Here is a 23,188-nt window from a genome sequence, read left to right as displayed (position 1 = left end):
CTCTCCGCAGCTGAAGCCATTTGGCCCTTATCTCTGTCGCCCCGTGGTCCTGATTAAGCGCCGTGGAGGCCGCTGAACCCTCGCCACAGAGTCTCCGCTGCGGACTCTGCTCTCGGGCCGGGCCGTGCCCCGGGCTCCCGGAGTCCTGCGGTTTCGCTTCAGCGCCGGGCCCGGTGCCAAAGGAGAACGGGCGCCGCCGAGGGGGCCGCGCCCAGAGTCCCGGCCGCATCCCGACAAACAGATGGGCATTAAAAGGGGCCTTTGTTTGTTTTTGCGAGAACACAAAGTCTTTTGGATAAAGAGGAGGCGTCCTGGCTGTCACACCTCAATGATGTTGACAGATGGCGTCCGATTGTTGTTGTTGTTGTTCTTGGGGAACTGCGGAAGGAAAGAGGGAGATGACAGCTATGAGAAAGATGGAGTTCTGATAGGAATCGTACAATAAACTGGCATTCTGTAATGAGCATGAGGATGCCTTGGTCCTTAGATGTTTTACTGATGTTTGTAGCAAGAGAGTGAAGGAATAGGAGACATGTTTTGTTGATTTTTCTTTTTGATTCAGTGTTGGTCAGATTGGTTCTGCATTTGAACACAGCAAATGGATATGATATGGGGCTATGACATTATGGGCTCTCTGTGCAGTAACTAAAAGAGAACCTATGATAAGCCATGACTCTAGCATGTTGAATCTAGGAAAGTCATGCACAAAAATGGCGGGCACGTTTTGGCAGCGTTTAGCCCTATCATGAGGTGCGAGTTCAGATGACTGCTATGGGTGTGTATGGGGTGCCGGTGGAGAAAGTCTAGAAGTGGCCGGGACCATTCACCTGCCCGGCGCCGCTGTGGGGGGGAGGGACCCGGGGGGGGAGGAGGGAGGGGTGGGTTATACCTTACTGCGCAACAGCCCCCCCGTCGGGTGCTCAGGAGTGCTGCACTCTGAGGAGTTTTTGGCTTTGTCCTTGTTGTTGTTGGGCTCGTTGTCTTTGATGATGTCATACTGACGGCAGAAGAGAGCGATCACACCTGGGGGGAGAGACAGGACACAGGAGGGTCGTAAGACAAATGAATGCACCCTGTTTTGAGTAAGGATAGAACAGGATTTTGCCTTATTTTGAGTAGGCTTACAGCAGAAACGTTAGTATTGCGTGACCAGCTACAGTTTAGTCCTCACCTGCCCACATGATAAGTACCACCACGATGATGATGAGCTCCCCCGCCCTCAGCTGGGTGGTCTGGCCCACCTCCTCCATGGTCACTTCGTCTGTCGGGGGCAAGGACACAACATGTTTGTCACTCATGTTTGACAAAAAGTGTCAGGTTCCATCTTATAACTGGAAAATGCCACTGTAAATAAAATGTGACACGACGCTCAACAGCTATCATTGAATAACATTGAAGAAATTTGCTCCAGACACCTTTATCCGTCTATGTGTGTGTTTGTGTGTGGGTGGGTGGACACAGTAAGCCAGATACTTAAGGGGAGGCGTGTGCACTTGACACCCCCTATTGTGGAAGCTGATCTCTCTATTCCTCCCAAATCCCTGAGCGGGACTGACTGTCAGCAAGAACCGCCTCACTATGTGCTTGTTAGCGTGAGACACCATACACACACACACACAACACAACACACAGCAAAAGAGCAGTATTTTGCGTGATCCCAATTAGGCCCAATTCTATGAGCACTTGGTGGAGTCAAAAGATCATAAGGAGGCAGAACATGAAGAGAATAGTTAAGGCTGCATCTGGGCCACCGGGGATCGCTCCATGCTGGAGAGAGATGGAGGGATGTGGGGATGAAAAACAGTTAATCACAGCAGTCAGGATTGATTCAGACCAGCTTTGATAGAACTCAATCATCATGTCGAACGGGCATCAGCAAAGATGTGGAAGAGAGGACAGTTTAGTGTGCGTTTCTGCGCAGTATGAAAACATAATGAGCGTACACATGCCTGCGCATTTTCCCTGTAGCGTTCATCAAACAAAGCAACAGTAAATAGCAACTTTTTCTTTTCTTACTGCTACATGCTGTGGGAATCAGTGGCTGGATCTAAAGTTCACTGCAGCGTGGAGAACACCCCTATCCTTTTATTAGAGGCAGTCAGTGACATTTGGAGGGCCCCGTGTGGCAGAAACCCCACGCTCCAGTAGCTTTTAGCAACAAGCAATTCTGCAGATCGATCGGCCTCTGTTGCCCAGTATTAACAAATCAAAGCGCAACAGCCCAAGGCCCCTGACACTGTTTCCAGCCAGCCTCCCTGGGGCTAATTGGTCAGCTGTAACGTCACTGATGAACACTGACCAATCCCTGGACGGGGGGCTGATTGACCCACCGGGTGAGACGGGGCACAGTGAAGCTGAGACTTTCTGAATTGCCAGCTTTAAAGTTGCACTTTCTTTCAAGATTTTGGGCATTGAACTATTTCTGATATGCTATCTTAAATTCAGTGGGATAAAAAAAAAAAAGAAAGAAACTCTGCTGTGAAAAGCTTGACATCATAAAACATCACAGAACACCGTTTCGCCATTTTGCCGCTTTCAAAATCCGATGTTTAGGTGGCGCACTTGAAGTAGACACTTGAAGCTCTTAGTGCTCTCTCCCAGAGGAATGGAGCTAATCACGATCATGAATGGTGCAGTGCTAGTAGTTGGGTCAGATTATGTATTGTAAAATTGTGCTTGCCATAGAGTATGGGTATATATTTCATGTTATTGAGCCAAAAGATGCCAACAAGCAACAAAATAACAACATTCGGCCAAACAGACGTCCTTGCAAGGGAGCGATTTCCACGAGACAAACTGAATCTTTAAGTTTTCAGCAGCCAACACCATGGGATTCTTCCCTGGTCTTTCATGTGGAGTTACTTCCACTTGAATGGCCAGACAGTGTAAAGCAAAATCCAGGAATAGTTTTGCTCGTCCTTTGGGAGGTTGGAGAGCCGAGGCGTGTTATTTTGGGGAGATATCCTACAGAATTTTAATGCAGCGCTGCTTTAACTTACATGTCGAATTCCTATGTGAAACCAGAAAGGGAAAAACCAAAATAGACAGAGAATATCTGTTTTTCCGTCCTGGTTTTTGAGGATTTTCCTACGGACCCAGACAGAGAAAGTTTGGGTGTGAGGAGACCACTGAGCCTTGTTTGTGATATTTTTTGTTTTCCATGGGCGTGTGTCTGGTTCAAATAGTTTGCCCGAAAACTAACTGTGTACATACATGTCAGTGGATGCACGCACAGATATATTTGTGTCTTTTCAAGTCTGGGAGCAATCTGTCAGTTTGACAGTGGAATATAATTGTCTTCTGTTTTCACTGACAGGATTTCTCATTTTGCCTTATTGCCGCTTCCTCTGTGAGTTTTTCCCTTTCTACCTCTCTGTCAGTCAGTCTCTCCATCTCCCTCCTCCTTTTTGTCTGGTCCATTGTCTCTTCCTCCCGTTTTGTGCACAGTTTTTGCTGGTTTTTTTCCCCCATCTCTCCCGCTTCCTTTGATCTTCTGAAGCAAAGAGCCATTGTGAGAGAAGAATTGAGAAGAAGAGAGGAATAATCCAAGATTTCAGACTCATCCTTTGCTCTTTTCACAGAGATCAGCGTGATATGGAGGATGGTGAAAACCTCCCCTTGCTTCCCAGGACTGTCATATTAAGACAGTGGGCTAAACCAGTCAGAGTAACAGGTCTGTAACAGCTCTTTCTTCCACTCTCTCTACCCTCTATATGATTCTTTGCATCAGTTTTCTAAAGGAAAATACTTTTTTTTTCTCTTTTTGGCTCATTGTGTTCATCAATCCTCAATTTTACCTTTAATGAAAGCTAATCTGATCTCCTGAAAACCCAGGAAATGCTGGTAAACAAGCAGTTTTTATCTGATACACAATGAGTACACAGCTGGTAATTCCAACACAACGATATCACCACCTCAGTTTGCATTGATGGATTATGGTTTATAGATTTACAACATTGTCTGCCCATAGAATATTTGGTGGATTATCAAACTAGATGGGATTTATGAGCAGGTAATGCCACGCTGAATTAGATTCATCACTTTAATCCCTTAGCAGTCTATGTGGGTCTGAAGTAGTGGAGAAATGAAAGCGATTAGTGAGAACACTTTGCAACACCTGTTTTTTTCCCCCATCAAGTTAGACAAAAATCTTTTGAAGTGAAGTGCCACAATATTTTTTGTAATGACTACACACACAAAAAGCGCAATATATCCTGCTGGATTTCCATCCTGATCCAAATTACTGTCATACTGGTGTAGAGTAAGAAGTAGCTTTACTTTGACAGTGTAGTGGATATACTGAATCCTTCCAAAACCAGATTGAGAGGCTAGCCTTTTATCCGCTGAATTAAAAAGCCTGACTCCAAGAACATCTGCTCATCTTTCTGTCTGTCGTCAAAAGGTTTCCTTGCGGACAGAGTAGCTGAGCTAATTAAACAGACATCCTTGAACAGGCAGCGCAAATGAGACAGAGAAAGATGTCGTCTGGCGTCGCGCTAAACTGTGAATTTGTTGGATGTGAGTGAAGGATAATGAATCACAGAGCTGCTGTCTGTGGAGATGTTTTGGGAAACGTGCGCATGGTGGGAAATGTGTCGGGGAGTGGGGAGACGTTTTCTGCTTTGCAATGATAGGGAAATTCACTGGTGCGTGTGTGTGTGTGTGTGTGTGAGGCAGAGGCCTGTTGAGTCTGTTGAGAGTGCTGCTGTGCTTCCTCTTAAAGCTCCCAATAACTCAAAACAAACATTCAGCATGGCATCAACTGCATTTGACTGGACGTCATTTAGAGAGTGGAGGCTCGCCCTCCGGGACGCAGCGCTGACCTGCTCACTTTTAGGGAGCGTATCATTTTTCTGATGTGACATCCATTCCACTATTCCTCTCCGAAATGTAATTACCTCTCTCTTTAAATATATCTTTGTCTCGCTCTGTTTGTTTGTCTGCGTGCGAGTGTGTGTGTGTGTGTGTGTTATGAGCGCAAGCACATCTGTTGATTTTGTGCGAGAGTTGGAGCCACTATTCTGTCTTCTTGGCTTGTGTGTGTGAGAGAGAGAGAGAGAGAGAGAGAGAGAGAGAGAGAGAGAGAGAGAGAGAGAGAGAGAGAGAGAGAGAGAGAGAGAGAGAGAGAGAGAGAGAGATATGGTGGGGCAGCATCATTCACTTGACCTGCAGTGATTCATACCAGGAAACAAACTCCAGACACACACACACACACACACACATTCACACAAACACGTGCACACGCACACACAAAAGAAAGAAAACAAAAAAAAACACTTGTGTTTATCTGAACCCTGTGCAGATATTGATTTCTGTGGATACTTTCCCTAACAGAGAAAACACAGAGACAGCTCTTCCTGTGCTAACTAGGCCTCTAGTGCACTGCAGCGACTGCTGTTAGAGTTTATATTGTACATGTGTCTCTGCCAGAACCCGGTCTCCACCACCGTAACAGAAGTCCAGACTTCTTCTGGCTCCCGAAATCCCCGCGAAGGATCGGAGTCAGCCGCGGCTCACATGAGAGATGAGTGTAAATGAGAGGAAGAGCGGAGGGAGTGGGGCTCCGGCCAAAAGCGCATCGATTGACCCGCACCCCTCCTCTCCTCTCCCCTCAGAGTGTTTTTACCATGGAGAAATCACAGGGAGGCGCTGGGGGGTGGGGGGGTGGGGGTGGGGGCATGCAGGGTGAGGCACGTCAATACACACTCAAGTGAACACCCCTTTGGCCATTTTATTCCTGCGTTGTGGTCAGCGGGGGCGAGCTTCAGCAGCGCTCCGATGTGAAATTTAATTTCACGCTTTGTGTGCCCATTGATTTTTATTGGTCCTTAGACGAAATCAGTCAAGAAATTGTCAAAAGGCCAAGCCCCCCTCTGTATTTATTCTCTTGAAAAAGACAGAAACGGAGTGATGGAATTCGCAGCTTTTCTTCTTGGTGTTGGATGAGGGGTTTCAGTAAGTGTTCATATTCATGTGTGTGTGTGTGTGTGTGTGTTTTGGGTGAGCCTGGCTTACCTTTACTCTTGGAGGCCTGGGTCTCGGCCTCCTTGGGCGTTCGGAAGCGCAGCGGTTCGCTCAGCGGGCTCGGCCCCGACATGCTGATGGACTGGACGTGCACGATGTAGTCGGTCTCCTCCTCCAGGTCCCATAATGCACAGGAGCGTGTGGTGGTGTTGACTTCCTGGATGAACCGCAGCATGCGCACGTCCTTCTTCTGTTGGGGCGTGACACAGGAGGATTTAGTGGGAGAGCAGGCATTTTGTTTGTTCTGTCATGCACTGTAGAAGCAGAGAACATCCACCCAAAGCCGTATGGTGGATGTTGTGCGTCACATACTGTATTGTTTCAGGCTGGTAGCCATAAAGACTCGCTGTATCAACCGAAAATGTCATCTTATACTGTAAAAGTAGTAGTTGTGGAAGGAGAGGAGGTGAAAAAGGGCTGTAGACAGGACTAGATTTTCATAAAATGTACAGATATTTTTAATCTAGACCCTAAATTGTCTAGTAAACTTACTATTTGAGCTGCAATTACTTATGCTGCCTTTTTTTGGGGGAATAATGTAATGACATATGGCTGACAAGTGTAGTCTTAGTTGAAGAATATCTAGTAGAATAACTCCAAACATCACAGTGACAGCTCTTCAGCTCTTGCACACACACCTCAGTGTCACTGCGATCAGCTGACCCACACCGATCCCGCAACTGTCCTCCCCAATCATCACTCTGAACTACTCTGTGTGTGTGTGTGTGTGTGTGTGTGTGTGTACAGTATGTGCGGCGCGTGTGTGTTTGCATCTGTGAAATCATGAGAGCGGCTTGTCCTGCGTAATGTAATGTGATTAAAAGTATAAATGTTTGGGAGTGGGTGCAGAGTAATGTGACGGGTTGCCTGTGAGCAAGAGTGTGTGTTTGTATGTGTGTGTGTGTGTGTGTGTGTGCGTGACAGCGGCACATAATATCACTTCTCCCCTTTCACAGAGCTGTCAGAGTCTGCTACTGTCAGGGAGCAGACAGGCGGTCCGACGGGATTGTTCCGGCAACGGCAGCGTCCCGCGATACATCCCATAATGCATGCTGACTCCGAGTGAGAGAACGACACAATAAAGAGAGCCGGAGACGGCGGGAAACAACCGGTGACAGACACAAATTAATTTCATACTGTAGGTGTGTGTATTTGAGCAGCCTATGAGTGCATAAACGAGTGTGTGCGTGTGTTTTTGTGTATATGCATGTGTTTGCACTACAAGAACGGCGCGTAAACAATATGTGTGTGCAGAAGATTGAGATGCAAAGAGACAAATTGTGTGTGTATGTGATGTGGGTTTGAGTAGTGTGTGTGAATGTGTGTATATGCTACATTTGTATATCTCTCTGTACATATGCACAATGTGTTGTGTGCTCGCGAGTAATTATGCCTGTCTGGATTTTGTCCATCTGTCTAGTGTGTGTTGGTACGTCTGTGTATATATCTACAGTGTGTGTGTGTGTGTGTGTGTGTGTGCTCGCTGATCACCTGCTGTGTGATGGCAAAGCCAATGACGGGGTCTCCCTCGGGGATGTCCCATGTCACCACAGCAGAGTTTGCCTTCAGCGCCTTGATGGTCACATTGACAGGAGCCGCCAAGCTATCTGCAAACAGAGAGAGAGAGAGAGAGAGAGAGAGAGAGAGAGAGAGAGAGAGAGAGAGAGAGAGAGAGAGAGAGAGACAAAAGATTGTTTTATCTTCCATGGCGTGAAGCAAATGAGAAATTCAGCGCCGTGTTCCTGTACTTCCTAGCTGCCGACGATCTCAACTGAAGTCGAGGATGGAAGCAGAAGCTGAAGCAGAATTCAGTGGTATGAATAAACGGCCCGTTATGTGAGGTGGAATCGATGACAGCGTATAGGAAAATAAAATAAGGCCTTAGAGTGTTACAGTGGTAGTGCCTGAGGCTCGGCAGATACTGCAATATGTATGGTGTGAATGGATAGATGCAATCTCCACAGTAGACAGTAATATGGCATCATCAACCTCTCTCTTTCTTACGGTCTCTGTCTCTAGCTGAAACCGGTGAGTTTGGCTTGTAACTGGGCATATTGAAAGTCTAAAGGCTGACTACCAATGTCGTCATTAAATTTCACTGCTCACTTTTCCCTGTGAGCGCTGTGACGGCCCTGTTTCAATATTCTGAAGAAAGTCATGAATCTGAATGAAATACAAATGCAATTAAATGAAAACATGAATATATTTAACTGCTGAATTTCAAATGGACTCGCATCTAACACCAGTAAAATATTCCCGGCTCCATCTAGAATGCATAATGGAGTTAGGGCAGACTGTGTGTGTGTGTGTGTGCGTGCATGTTTTCAGCAAGGTGTCACGCTTCATGTTCCACATGCACCTACAGTTTAATTAGGGTCACAGGATACACAATTTGAGAGTAATGATTTAGTTTTGCTGTGTAATTAAGTGTGTGTTTGTATTTGTGTGTGTGTGTGTGTGATGTGTGTGTGTGTATGTGTCCATGTGTACCTTGGGAGCCTCAGCTGTTGCCTAAGAAGATTTTCTAATAATCTATTCTGCACTGCTCCAGTCTGGACCTTGAGCTGTGATTACTTGAACAACATGTGCGCACACACACACACATCTGATCGGCAAGATCAAACCCAACCATGTTAATAAACCTGCACTGCATTATGGATGAGAGCGTGAAAGTGGGTCAGGAATCTGAGCTCGGTGCCGTGATTTACAGTGTGTCTGCATCCGTGCTGCATGCGTGTGTGTGTGTGTGTGTGTTTTATTTGTGTGCGACACGTATTTTGACACTTGATCTGGAGTAAGCATAATTACAATGGCACATGAATGAGTGTACAGATCAAAGACATGGATCAAAGGGGCTGAGAAGAAGAGGAGGACACGTCAGGCTTCACTGAACAGGTTGGGACAAATGAGTGTAAAATTGATTTTGCTTTCGCGTTGTTTACACAACCCCCGTGTTGTGCACTGTTGTTCTTTCATTTGAAGTGCAAATGCTTTCAGACAGAATGACACATCAGTCCAATGTCGGCTGACTGACTGACCCCATAACGTCACGAGCGTTTTACCGCAACGTCAGAACTTTTTGACGCTCTGAGTTCAGACGTGTGGGATTGATGGGTATTCGCAACGAGACACAGAATAGACTTGAAAGAGATAAACAGCGCGCGGGGTTGAGTGGACACGCTCAATGATGCTACACTCCTAGCTATAATAGGATATAAATCTATTTGGCCGAGCTAATGCATGTCAATGAGTTATTGAATAGGTTAGCGCTCGCTCCGCTGTGCGACGGGTACAAATGGCAGAGCCGGTGATTGTCGACATGATTTAGAGGCCCGCTTGTGTACACACAGACAGTCAGTAATGTGGAAGAAAAGAGTTTTATAGTGTTGAATATTCATGAGTATGTTAACACAGGTAAAATATAATAAAGCCATTGGTCAGAAAGTGTAAGGTAATATGAAGAAGACTGAACAACCAATGATAGCTATAGTTCTAGCATTTCTTCCTCAACAGTAACATACCAAACCCAAAGTAGGCCTATAGTGTGAGTAGAATCCGTGTTCTGGGTGTTTTCTCCCCGCCTGCCTGCCGCTGACGGTTTGACGAATGGCCCGGCTAACGGTAGCTGGCAGGATGGAAACCCGCTGCAACTCCTCGTCGCCACACAGGAGGGACTCTGGCGTCTGAAGTGGCTCTTTGATTGTTTGGCTTTTTGTTTACTGTCTGTCTGTCGTTTGTTCGACGTCTTCCCGACGAGCCCGAGGGGGAAGGACGTCTCGGGCGCGAGGGGGCTGACAGCCGGGAGCAAACAAGAACCTCCTTGGAGCAAACGCACGCCGGCCACAAATCAAACTCATTATCTCTTTGTTAATCATCCCCCCTCCCCCCCTCTCTCCCTCTCCTCTCTCCCTCTCTCCCTCTCTCCCTCTCTCTCTCTCCCTCTCTCTCTCTCTCTCTCCCTCCCTCCAACCCTCCCTGTCTCTCGCGGCGCTAACGCTAGTCCCAGACGGCCGACAAAACACACAGTGACAGCTAACGTTTAGCTCCCACCGCCCCTTAGGGGATACATTCATTTCTCTGACTCTGACACAGATCACTGCTTTGTTTACACACACACTTACATGCGCGTACGTCTACACACACACACACATACACACACACACACACACACACACACACACACACACACACACAGAGAGAGAGAGACACAGACACGCTAAAAAGTCACGTACGTAAAAATTGGAAATGTCTATCTTGTCTGTCTCTCCTTTCAGCTCCAGCGAGATAATATAAGCTCATCCAAGAAGAGAGCTGTACAATACAGAATGAGGAAGAGGATTGAAAGGGAAGCTGAGTTTGACTTTTAACACAACTTAACTGAACTCTGCTGACGACATGAATAGATCCGCATAGACATGAATAGAATAGAGAGCTCATTCAGAAGTGATAATAGCATCCGTCTGGTCTCATTCTAGCCCTCATTCTTCTAAATAATAGCCTGATAACAGTCTGATCTAGGCTCTGCTTCTGAACTGAAGCTCCCTCTGCTCCTCACATCTCATGTCTTTTCAATCCAGTCGTTTTGGCACCAAATCACAGTGCTGGTTAGCTTTAAATAAAAGCTCCAAAATCTCTGAGCATGCACCTTAAATATGGAACAGACTGCAAAGCACTTTGACAGTAAAATTTTGCGTCCCCCCCGATGATTTTGAAGCAATCACATCTCACATAGAAGCAGCTGGATTGCAGGGGACAGAGACAAAGCAGGAGGAGACAGTTTGAGAGAGACTTGATATTTGAGAAACCTTGGGAGATAGGTGCCCTCCCTGTTTCTCCCCTGCTGTCTGGAGAACTGAGTTTCATCTCTGTGTGTCCTCACGTCCCGCGACTTCCGGTCACTCGTCCTGTCCTCCGTCTCTGTCCGTCTGCCTCTCCTCCGTACGTCTGCGTCCCGCCGAGGGACTGAGGGACGTTCGCCGTGACCGCAGGCCTTAAATATCCGCGTGACATGAGAGTCCGCTCTAATGAAACACCAGACAGATGTCTTCATAAACTCTCTCTCATTGCGGCGGCACTGTCCGCCACACCGTGAGGGATGGGGGTGACTTTGAGCCATGACGGGTGTCCCTGGTGTGTGTGTGTGTGTGTGTGTGTGTGTGTTCGTCTTTGTTAGTGACGTGATCAGAGTGACAGCCAGTTGTCTGTCCCATGCTGAGCGGTGTCAAGGGTGACAGCTCCCTAATATCTCCCTTCATTAGAGAACTCACTGGGAGAGTGTGTGTGTGTGTGTGTGTGGGTGTTTGTGCAACTGTAAGTACAATCAAGGAGAGTGAGCCAAGTTGCAGTTTGACAACACAGTTTCTTATACCCATCTTTCACCCACCTCTCTCTCTCTCTCTCTCTCTCTCTCTCTCACACACACACACACACACACACACTCCATCCTCCTAGTGAACAGCGAACCTTGATCAATAAAGCCTATCATTATTTAATGGTTTCTCTCTCTCTCCCCCCAAGTTCCCTAAAACATTAATATACGTCTAGATGATGCCCCGCTGACCCCAGGCAGACAGGATCGCTCCTCCTTCACCTCCTCCGGGCCTCATGCCATCCCCCCCTCCTGACTCCCCCCTCTCTCTCTCTCTCTCTCCGTTCTCCCCTGGATCTCTTTTCATTTGGTTCTCTCTCCGCACCGCTCCAGAAACTGAGTAAAGTGCAGTTCACTGCTTTTAAGTTTTTTTTAGCGAATTTGTAGACGGCGAAATATTGCCTGCAGCTGGAGAATGAAGAGGCAGCATGGGAAAATGTAATGTGGAGAACATGGTGTGTTATAAGGGACAGAAAGTATTCTGAAAAATTGAGGGATTTCATTTTACCTGATGTTCATTTCTCTGTTTTTTTTTTTTTAAAACAATGCTGATGATTACATTCGCTCAAGTGTCTTAGGATAGCAGTAAGCTAGAATATTCCAAAATGAAATGTATTTTCTCTCTATCAGTCATTTTGTAAGAGAAGGTGTTCAATTATTCAGAGGGTGGATATCTCATTTTTTGGAATGAAACTATTCAGCTACTTTTGATTGCATTGGTGGCAAAACTGTCACAGGCCTCAAATGTTGAAGTTGAAGGCCATCTTTTCTTGTGCGGCTATTTTTGAGTGTGCAGTCTATGGGTGTGATGTGCCGGGTTGCGGTGCAGCACCGGGCCCCGGTGTAGTGAAGCAGTGGGGTCGCTAATTCCCTCTGACAGCTGGGCAGACAGGAGCCGGTTTGACGCTGAGAGATCATGAGGAGCGAGCGCAGCAAGGACAGTAGGGAAGTGTATTTCCATCCTCCACTGTGGGAGGATATTAGTGATCTGTACCAGCTCATTACAGCTCAGCAATACTTAGAACAGCATTTCTCAAAGTCGGGCCCCTGGGCTGGTTCTGCTCCCTGGGATGCTAATGAGCGGTCTGTGGGCTTGTGAACTAACATAAAAATTGGCTGTTATCTGTATCATATGCCGCCGTTGAGTAGCAAGCGCCGGCCTCGGGTTTTTGTTACTTTCCGTTCCCCCTTTTGAGTCACCTTATGGGAGCCGCCGCTAATTCATGTTTAGCGAGTTAAGCCACTTTAGCTCATTTCATGCATAAATACTGAGCAAACAGTCACTTTGTATGCAAGGTGTAATGAGCAGCAGGTGGGGTTGAAAATCAAAGCAGACATATAATTTTCGCTTTTGTGTGTCTACCAGTCAAGTTTGGACACACATTTTTCTTTATTTATACTTTTTTCCCCACATTTTAGAATAATAGTAAAGACATCAAAACTATGAAATATCACAAATGGAATTATGCAGTGACCAAAAAAGTGTTAAACAAATCAAAACAATCTTATATTTTCGATTCTTTAACCCTTGAGATATCTTCATATTCTGTATGCTCCCCTTGTCCTCGGGTCAAACATGACTGTGCCTCCTAGTATAAAGCCTCTTTATTTAATTTTTAACACAAAATCTATTTTGCATGAAGAAACAACCTGTCACATATCAACAACTTGGGGAATAACTGTGTTTTCCTACCTCACAGGTATTCTGTATTTATTCAGTTTACGGTTTTACTGTAAAATATACATCGTAAGTGGACTAGTACTGAACCACCCCTGACTCTATTTCTTGCGAGAAAACCATTTTTCTTGCCTCTGTATGAATAAATTCATACATAGGCATCAACTTCACTATTTATATTTGTCTAAGAAACAAATTTCAAGCATTTAAGCAGAAGCCTTTAGATCAAAATGGCTTTAAGAGAATGAAAAACATAGTACATTCAATCAGGTGTGTCCAAACGTTTGACTGGTAGTTTATATGGTTGTGTGTGTATTTAAACCGAAGACATTAGGAATGAAAAAGCACTTAGACGAGGAAAAGAAATAAACTTTGTGCCTCAGCATCACGGCTAGCGAGCGCGAGGCCGCTGGGGAGCGAGCGACGATAAATTAGCACGTGTTCATTAACGCGCCGACGTCTAGCGCTAAAGCTAACGACGGCGCCGGGGGAATCGCGAGCGGCTGCCACTTGTTTTCCCTGCTAACATGTCACTGAGTGTGTGAGTGCGGCGCCGCTACATACAGTTGGCAGGGACACTGGCTGCCCTCATTCATATTTAATGTGCCATGATAGAGCCATCAGGACCTTCTGCTGAGCCGTAGTTTGCCCTCGCGTGTGAGAGAGGAGACCTTGGCACGTGGCCTCATCCTTGCGGATGCGGCACACACACACACACACACACACATACAGACACACACACCCAGCTGTTAGGAGGACAACAGCACGGCACTCCAGAGAGAAGACGAACACTAGGAGTTAGTGTGTCTCATTTGGAAGCTAAAGCAGCTGCTGAATAATTTAGGACTGCTATCTAAAGTATATGTATAGATGTATAATGCTACATCATGTTTTTATTATGGACGGCCAATCGCCTGCTTCATTAGAGAGAGAGAGAGAGAGAAAGAGCTTCAGACGGGCTTTTGTTTGAACGCTTGTTACTCCTGCATGAGAAAATCCACCTTCCTCCGTTCCCCCCGCTGCTTCACAGTCTCTCTTTCTCCTTCAAGGCCTGTTTTCCATATGTTGAAGCGTTGAATAAACCAGAAAGCGCAGCTGTGATCCAGAGTATGGATATCTTTTTCTTTCCCTTTGTCCATGCCATTTATTATATACAGCGACTGGTACGGCTCTTGGATGTGAATCCGCTCCTTCCTTGTCAAAGAAAATCCACCTTATACATTTTTCCCTATTTTTTTTTTTTCCTCCCCACTCTCGCCTTCAACATCTATTTTTCTGACTGTAATGGGCATTTGGCTCTACCCCCCCCCCCCCCCCCCCCCCGCACCTTCTCTCTGTTTTTGTCTCTCCTTCTTTTCATCTGTCTGTCTCTCCAACACTCCCTCGGTGTATTTCTGTACAGCTACTACACCCAGGCTTTTTTGGCAGCTCTTCCATAGCCTGGTGTGTAAAGCTCTCTCTGCCTGTAACTGGCACTTCAATGGGAATCTGGGTGCAGGGAGGAGATGGTGGGTGAAAGGGGAGACGGTTGCCTATCTGTGACTCACCCATGTGCTATTCTACTATTGACTGCACAGTTAGCTTCATGCTAATCACACGCTGGCTGCAGGTTTACAGTGTAGGCAGACGGGCCGCTTCTTTATGTGCAATCACGCGCTTATAAAGTGAAGGACTGGAATATTGTTCGCCTATAGATTTTAATTTAGGATGCCGAATGCAATCTAGGACGGGTTGCACTTCCCTGCCTTTTACAGCCATAGAGGGCCTCTTCGTGTGTGTGGGAGGCTGTATGTGTGTGTGTGTGTGTGCGTGCGTCTCAGGTGTATGAATAGACTCTATGCGCTCTCTGCGGTCCATTCTCTGTGTGTAAACAGTAGCCCACCACCAGCCGGCATTGTCAAATAAACACACCTAAGGGTCTTTCTATCCCTTTGTAGAGAAATGAGTTATTTACTCTTAGGAAATGAATTTTCCAACCCCGTTGGCCACGAGAGCTACAAAAGCAGTGGGGGCGCAAAACAGCGTCTCTCTCTCTCTCTCTCTGTCAGATGGACACACATACACACTCACACTCACACACTCTCTTCTCTAATTAAATGTCAAAAGGCAGGGTATGAAAATCAATGCGGCATTGTATAGACTGAGAACGCAAGCCAGCTAATTCAAAAAGGCAAAGGAGTGCCGTGAGGCTGATTATTTGACAAGCCCACTGCTAATGAAATCTACCCTCAAATCAAGCCCCCCACCCCCCACCCCACCCCACCCACACACACACACACACACACACACCCCTCGCTACCCCCCCCCCCACCCCCCCCCCCCCCGACTGGGAAACAGCAGTAATATCTATGGGATGGGATTGATAATGCAAAGGAGCTCAGATGCTTGACATACGGTTATGAATATGATATTAGCGCCCGATAACACGCTTTCTCTTTCTCTGTGTTTCACTTCACACTTCACACCTTCTCTCTCCCTCTGTCTCTCTCCCTGTGTCTCTGTCTGTGTCTGTCTGTCTCTCTGCGGAGCGCTGCCAGTCTGCTGAGAACCTGTGCACAGCTGGTGAAGTAATGCCTACAGTAGCTGCCTGGGAGGATTGGCGTAAGAGACAGACAGGCGGAGGGCAGGGGGGGAAAAGACGGATAATGTTCTCCCTCTGATTCTTTCTTTACTCTCCGTGTTTCCCTCTCTCTCCCTCCGCCACGAGCATTCTCTCTCTGTCTCTCTTTGGGTTTGTCTGTCTCTCTTTTTATCCTCCATGGCTCCATCGCCGGCGCGCTTTCCATTTCTCGTCTTTTCTGTCTTTCCCTCTGGCTCTCTCGCAACCTCTGCCCCTCCCTCCCTCTCTCTCCCTCTCTCTCTCTCTCTCTGTCTCTCTCTCTCTCAGTGTGTGTGCTAGAGTGGGACCTGCTGTGTAACCCCCCCCCCCAGCACAGTTTGGTTATGGGATGGGAGACACACATTTCTTCATCTTGCAAACACACACGCACACACACATCCATTAAACATCATCATCATTCATTCTTGAAGCCTTATCCTTGTCAGACTTTTTGGAATGGGAGAAAAACGTGAGAATGGAAGCACAAAGGTGTGTGTGTGTGTGTGTGTGTCTTGGGGGGAGGGGGGGTGATAGAGCTACAGGTAAACTCCTAGAGGCCCACCTGTGCCTGAGCCCACTCTAATGTAATACACACCATCAGGGCTGCACCCCCCCCCCCCCCCCAACCCCCCCAGGACTTTACCGCCCAGCGCCAAATAAAAACAGCATTTTTACGCTCCGCTGGGCTGCCGAAGGAAACTGGAGGAGGAGGAAGAGGAGGAGGAGGAGGAGGAATTGAGGCCTTGTTGAAAGAACCTAGAACACACACTCGCCGACATGCGCGCAAACACACACACGCATAAACCAGTGTGTGACGCGAAATAGCCTGTCAAACACATTCATGTGTTGCATCGATTGGCTCCAAATGGCAGCTTGGACCCCCCGAAAAGCTTACACAACCCCCCCCCCCCCCCCACACACACACACACACACACTTACAGACGTGATGCTGGGCTCCAGGATGCAGCAGACTCCTGCCTGCGTCAGAGAGTTGCCATTGCAACGTCAGTCTGTTGGCATTGCCATCTCTCGCTCCCTCAGGCTCAGTGTCCAGAAGATTGCACTCATCTGTCCTCTAATGCCTACTTCATCCCCTCTTCAGCAAAAAGTGCCTACCTGTACCTGACATTGACGCACAAGTGCGAACACGGTAGAAGAAAACATGCTTCGATTGATTCCAAGCACATTCGATTAATGCCAATTTCTAAGGAAAAATTACAGAAATGTAAATTGTATGGTTTGTGCTTCCAGTTTCTGCTGTTTGATCTGCATCACAGAGCCGCCACCAGATCAGCTAGCTTAGCGCGCGAACTCTCAGCCACAAGGCCGTCGGTCCATTCATCTGTGTCTTACTAAGCCCCCGAGCTCTCAAGGAAGAGGGAGTCAAGGAGGCTTTTTGAAAAGAAAAGAGGGTCATGAGGTGCCAGAGGAAAGAGCAGCAGCAGCAGCAGCAGTGTATTGATAGAGAGACTTGGTGGTAGAGGCTCTGCTGGATGTAAGAGGACAATGAAAGGACATTGTGAAAAGGTGTTGATTCAACTCAATTCATATGGTGACAATTAAAACATGGCAGGGTGCAATATACATTTAATCTTTTTATCTGGGCCATTTTGGCAGGATAACAGCAAGGCTGGAGGAAGGGTAAACGCTGATCTCCAACTTTTTTGCTTTACAGCCCCAGTTCTAACTGTTCCAAAGATACAAATAAATGAAGGCTTAGTCCTGATTTCATTTCTGCATTTTAGGGCTCAGATTGAACCAGAAGAGCCTCCCTTCTTTTCATCACACAACATGCACACACAGACACTGCTGTGCACGCACACACACTTGCACACAAAACATACCCGTGTGCATGCAGCCAAATAGTTATGAAAGTAACTGTAAGCTCATTCTGTAGCTGGTGCTGCTGTTTTGTGCTGTGATTGTTTCTTGCGTGTAATAACATAGAGCATTAGCTGTGCTTTGATTGATTGATTCAATTCATTAATTTAACATGGATGGGAGAGTTTTAGACATTTCTGTAAATGTGTTTCCACAATCCTGGACAACACAGATCACCTACTTCACAATGTACTGATTCAATACAGATGCTGTTTCAGTAAGAGGGTTACACTTCCCAAAATGTGTGTCATAATGGATTTTTGCCTGACTTGTCTGCTTAGTGTACAGTAGACATGAATGGTTGTGCATGTATGTGCTGTTTGGTTTGTTTATTGTCCTGTTTGTGTTGGGTACTGTGCTTGTGATATTTCTTTGATAAAGAAATTTCCCAGAGTAGGAATAATAAAGTACTACTTCTACTACTACTTCTACTACTACTGCTACAAACCTAAAAACTTTAAAACTTAAGTTAACTGTGGCAGCTCCTTATCAATTTGTAATAGTGCCATATTGTAACAACACAGTAAAAATAGCACCAGAAAATCCCCAACTTTCCTCATTGAAGGCACAGAGCTCCAACACTTTTAGATACAATTGCAACACATTGAGGTATATTCCTTTCAAAACCCTAAAATCTGCTGCAACATAGCTCTAAGCTGAGAATGCGGTGTGAAAAGCATGAAATCATGAAAAACAAAATGTATGGTAGAGTGCTTTCAGTAGATTGTATGAAATGCATTTGGACTCAAATAGCGAATTGTGCATAATTGATTAGAGGCAGACTCATGAACAGATAATCACATTCACACAAAATTATGCATCCTCTGTAACACATACATGCACACACACACACACACACACACACACACACACACTCTTCCCCTTCTTTTTTCCTGCCCTGATAAAGAGCCTATTCAGGGGAAACGGCGATGATTCAGCCCTCCAATCAAGAGGCTGCCCTAGATAACCAGCAGGTCTAAAGCACACGCACATTTGAGTAAAATCAGGGGACGAGCGTCGCATTCAGACGACCGAGAGAACAAGCACACCACCAGGCACTCGCTTATTCTAGTGGTGTTTCTGATGCACATGCTGAAGCTGGCCATCTCATTGTCTCCAGCACTGGCCTGTATGCCTACTACATGAACATGAGCGCTCCACACTGCGTACTGATCCTCACACACACACATGATCAGAGAGAAGACGCGTGCAACGATGATCGCTCAGTTCAGGCATGTAATAAAACTACCATCTGGAAATAATAACATCGGAGCCTTGGAGGATTTTCTTTTTTGATTGAATAATGCAGTGCGGTGTATTGATCTAGGGAATGATCCTTAAAGCATATTAAGCAAATGTTTGTGATGTGTATGACACATATAGCGCAGAGAAAAGCCCGTCTTATGAAACCACATTACATTCTACATCACGGCTTGTTCTGCATCTCTGACTGGACGTCTTTTCAGAAATATTCACAAATATATATACAAGCCTGTTTCTGCTCTGATTGGTGTGAGAGAGGAGATGATGGGCGGCTTTTACGAACTTTGCCTGTCACAGCTGAGGCCTATAACTCCTCTGTATTGATGGTAGATGGCTTGGCACATAATATACTGTAGTCACAGAGAATTTGTGGCCAGGTGGGGGTTTGCCAATTTTTCCTGGATTATTGGTTTGCAACGTAACAAAAAACCCCTTAACTCTGGAAAGATTCAGCTTCATTTCCATCCATTACAACAAGCGTCTCTCAGACAAAGAGCCTTGCCTGGAGCCTTTGCATCGATCGCATCCCTGTTTAATTTGTTGACTGATTCATTGATTTCCTTTATTTTTAAAGGCGGAACTGTTACGGACAGGGAAAATTGGCTGCGAGGATTTATGGCCTCAATTTGGATGAATGTGTTTGGGAGTCGATTTACATTTTAAATGGAAACATTACCTTTCCTTTCCCGGGATCACTGGCTGTTTATGAGTCACCGTAAACACAGACACAGTAAAGACGTCACTGTACTGTAAAGTTGATGGTGCCGTGGCGCACACCCACCCACACACTTCTGTCAGTCCACCACTCTGCCTCGACATCCACTTGGCCTGGTTTTCCTAGTCGAGGTCTCTAGCTATCAGAGTTTTAAAAGAAACTCTGAAGCAATTGCAAAAGGAAACTAGAACGCCTACAACTCTGATCTGTGCTTTCATTTCAATCTGTAAGTTTCTGAATTTGGTCACATTTCCTGACATTTCAACTCATCATGAAAGCCAATGACCATATGATGACCTGATGCATCCCATTTCTTTGTACCCTGAACTGAAAATGCTTTCCCTATGGGCATTTGGCCATAGAATTGTTGTTTATTTTTAAGACTGTGATGGCACATCATGTACAATTGGTACAATTGTACAATTTCAGCTCTTTTGGCTCTATGTATGAAGCTGTGTTATTTTTGCATTGTATACAGTATGTCAGTAGATAAATATGTATGCAGGAAACCTTTATATACCCTTAGAAAACCTTTGTATACTTCATGCAATATAATATTCATAAATATCATCTCCTGGAGCGCCTCTTCATATGGTGGAGCTTTATTGAATTGGCTCATATAATCAAAATGTGGCTGTGAGACCCAGCTTCCATTATAGGCATGCCATCTCCCGCCTACTGAAATATGATGTGCTTATATAAAGGGTTTGATATTTTATGTGTGCTTGTGTATGAGTCTTTTCTCTGTGTGCATAAGTAAATTGTTTGCGTTTGTGTGAAAGAGAGAAACAGAGAGAGAGAGAGAGAGAGGGAGACAGAGAGAGTGTGCAGTAAGTAAATTGTGTGTGTCGGTACATTGTATATGAGAAGCTGTGTGTGTGTGTGTGTGTGTGTGTGTGTGTGTGTGTGTACTGTACAAGAGAGACAGATGACTGGCACAGAGAGAAGGCTGGGCGAGCACAGTGATCCATTGTCGGTGGAAAGGTTGAGGAGTGGGAGGATGCCGAGCGGACCAGAGGTGCAGTTTGATGGCAGGAGTGTGTCAGTGTGATTTGTGGCACTCCATCGCAGTGAGTGGTGAAAGACACGGCAGCGTGGGTATATGTGTGTGTGTGTGTGTGTGCAGATTGTGGCTTCCAACACCATGTTTTATAGATTCACACATACACGTTACAGTAAGTGCGAGCACACTCACTCCCACACACACACACACACACACAGAGGCACGCATCACCACCGTTTCCGTGGATCTGTCTGAGAGGAACGTTGTGGCTCATCAATCCAATCATGTATCTCTAGTGGCAATGGGCAGTTCACTATGGTCAATCTAATACTGGACTCATACTGTGCAGCTACTGTGTGGACCAAAGTGTCTGCTAATGGTCAGCAGGCATGCAACGTGAGTCTAAGGGGAAAATGCAGATCTTCATCCAATAGTTATTTGAATTTCTGCAATGAAAGATAAGCTTGAATATAAACGCTTGGTCAATATTGCTCTTGGAAATGAATAAGAAGCATGATATACTGTATTTGTAATGTTCAGGTTCTCCCCATGTGTGCAGTGGTGTACAGTACCTGGCTGAAATGGGATTCAAAGGGCATGCTTGGCTCATACACACACACACACACACACACACACACACACACACAATCCTTTAAATCGACAGTCAATAAACTAGTTTGTTATAGGTCAGTTCAGCCCCACTAATCTTTGTCACTGTGTGTGTGTGTGTGTGTGTGTGTGTGTGTGTGCGCGTGCGTGTGTGCGCGTGCGCGTGTGTGTGCGTGCGTGCGTGCGCCAAACCACATGACAACTGTTTGAACCTATTGTAATTCTTTGTGGATTGCCCAGTTATCCACACACACACACACACACACACACACACTGAAATGCCCAATTGTGGTGAATTGGTGATAAATCAAACGACGAAATATGACGCTTTAATATTTGTTTCATTAGATGACAGCACGGAAATGCCACTAGTAGCCTACAAACACAGTCAGCCTTTCCACAAATGCAACAGACTACGCAACGTCTCGCAGAATATATCCATTCAAACCCAGAGCATATACACAACACAGGTCCGTTTAACCCAGCGGGATTTTACACACAACACCGCTGCAATCCCTCTATTGTTCCTTGGCAATAGAATATCAATTGTGTCTGCAAGGCAAGCAAAAGGATGCAGACTGCTGCGCTAACAAAAACACAACAACACCGAAACATGCTGTAATCGCACATAAACATAAACTTACCCGCTGTGACTCGAGAGACGCCGAGGCAGCTGAGGATGAGCAGGAAAAATCTCTCCATCTTTCTAACGCTCGGAGGACGTGCGGTCCCATTTACTCGGACCGGGGGGGCTGAGCTAAGCGCCGGAGTGCCGTGCTGTGTTGTGCGGCTCGGCATTCACGTCAGTTCATGCGTACTGTCTCGACCGAAAAGGGCAGCAGCGACAGTCCGTCAACGCTCGCGGCAGACGGAGCCCCCATACACGGACCGGGGGGCTCGGCGTCGGTGTTCAGCACCTCGGACAGCCGCTTTTTCCGCTCATTCAACAGCGCGACGTGCGGCGAGCCTCGACTGTCTCCTCTGCGGCCAGCAACCGGCCACCAGCTAGTGAGAGCATCACACTCGACTTGACTCGGGGCTGCAGGTGCTAGATAAGCGTCGTCGGTCCGCCAACTGTGCTCCAAAACCCAAACCCCCCCCCCCGCTCCACCGACGTGCTGCCGGTGGTTGCTGGAGGTGCCGCTCAGTGCCGCTCGGCTGCCGCTGCTGCCGCTGCTGCAGACTGAGTGAAACGTGCTGCTGGCTTTGTGTATGAGCGCCTGCCTGGACTCTCTCCCTGCCACACTGAGTCCAGCCCGCCTATAGGCTCCAGAGGGAGAGAGGGAGACTGCAAAAACAGTCTGCCCGCTCACAGCACAACAGCCTAAAAAAAACACACCCGAGTTTAGTTATGAAATCAATGCGGGGAGATTGGGATATGAGATGAAACTTTAAGGATTTGGCATATCTCGCTTCCTAGAGAGCTATAATCCTGATCCAGAGTTTCTCTAACCTGTGTGCATTGCCGTGAAAAATATTCAGCAGTTCATTTCAGATAAGTTGCAGCTTTTGGTAGCCTTGGCCCAAGCTATAGTCTTCCATCTTCCACCCTGTCAAACACACACGTTACACTCGACCGCATTGCTTATTTCATTACACAACCACTTGCCTAGACAATAAACAATAATAGCCGTAACTGTATGCAATCTCAATCATTTTGGATGTAGCCTTGCCCAAGAACAGCGCCGGACGAGCTCAGTTAGTCAAAATGCAAAGTTGTGGCCAAAGCTTGATCCGCCTGATCGAGGCTCTTCTCATCCGCTTGCCTTACTTGGTGAGCCAGGACTCTGAATTATTGCTGCCCACTCATCGATTAAATATGCATACAGTGGCCCACGCAAACAGTCGCCTGTGCAAAGATTCCTCCTCATAAATAAAGTCACCTGGCGCGGCTTTGAACCGCTATTTCCACTTAAAAGCAAACACGTGTCTCTTGACTTTGCCGCTCAGCTGACCTCATGCGAATCGGCCACCTCGCTTTGTTTCAACAGCACATGCGAGCGGGTAAGGGGAAAAACTCCCTCTGCTTACCTGCGCTCCAGATGGCC

General features: G+C 46.5%; 1 protein-coding gene across 1 annotated transcript; it reads right to left on the bottom strand.

Annotated features, from left to right (window-relative positions):
- Positions 1-318: 318 nt before the first annotated feature.
- Positions 319-21,842, bottom strand: fndc5a (fibronectin type III domain containing 5a). Its single transcript, XM_071899177.2, has 6 exons — positions 21,785-21,842; positions 7,516-7,631; positions 6,016-6,214; positions 1,172-1,261; positions 890-1,023; positions 319-378 (listed from the first exon to the last, which is right to left on the bottom strand). The coding sequence occupies exons 1-6, from the start codon at positions 21,840-21,842 to the stop codon at positions 319-321; spliced, it is 657 nt and encodes a 218-aa protein (XP_071755278.1).
- Between the last annotated feature and the right edge of the window lie 1,346 nt (positions 21,843-23,188).

Source organism: Centroberyx gerrardi, chromosome 17 (genome assembly GCF_048128805.1).
Source record: "Centroberyx gerrardi isolate f3 chromosome 17, fCenGer3.hap1.cur.20231027, whole genome shotgun sequence".
Taxonomy (NCBI): Eukaryota; Metazoa; Chordata; class Actinopteri; order Beryciformes; family Berycidae; genus Centroberyx; species Centroberyx gerrardi.
Note: the sequence above shows the minus strand (reverse complement) of the source record. Positions and strands in the feature narration are given on the sequence as shown.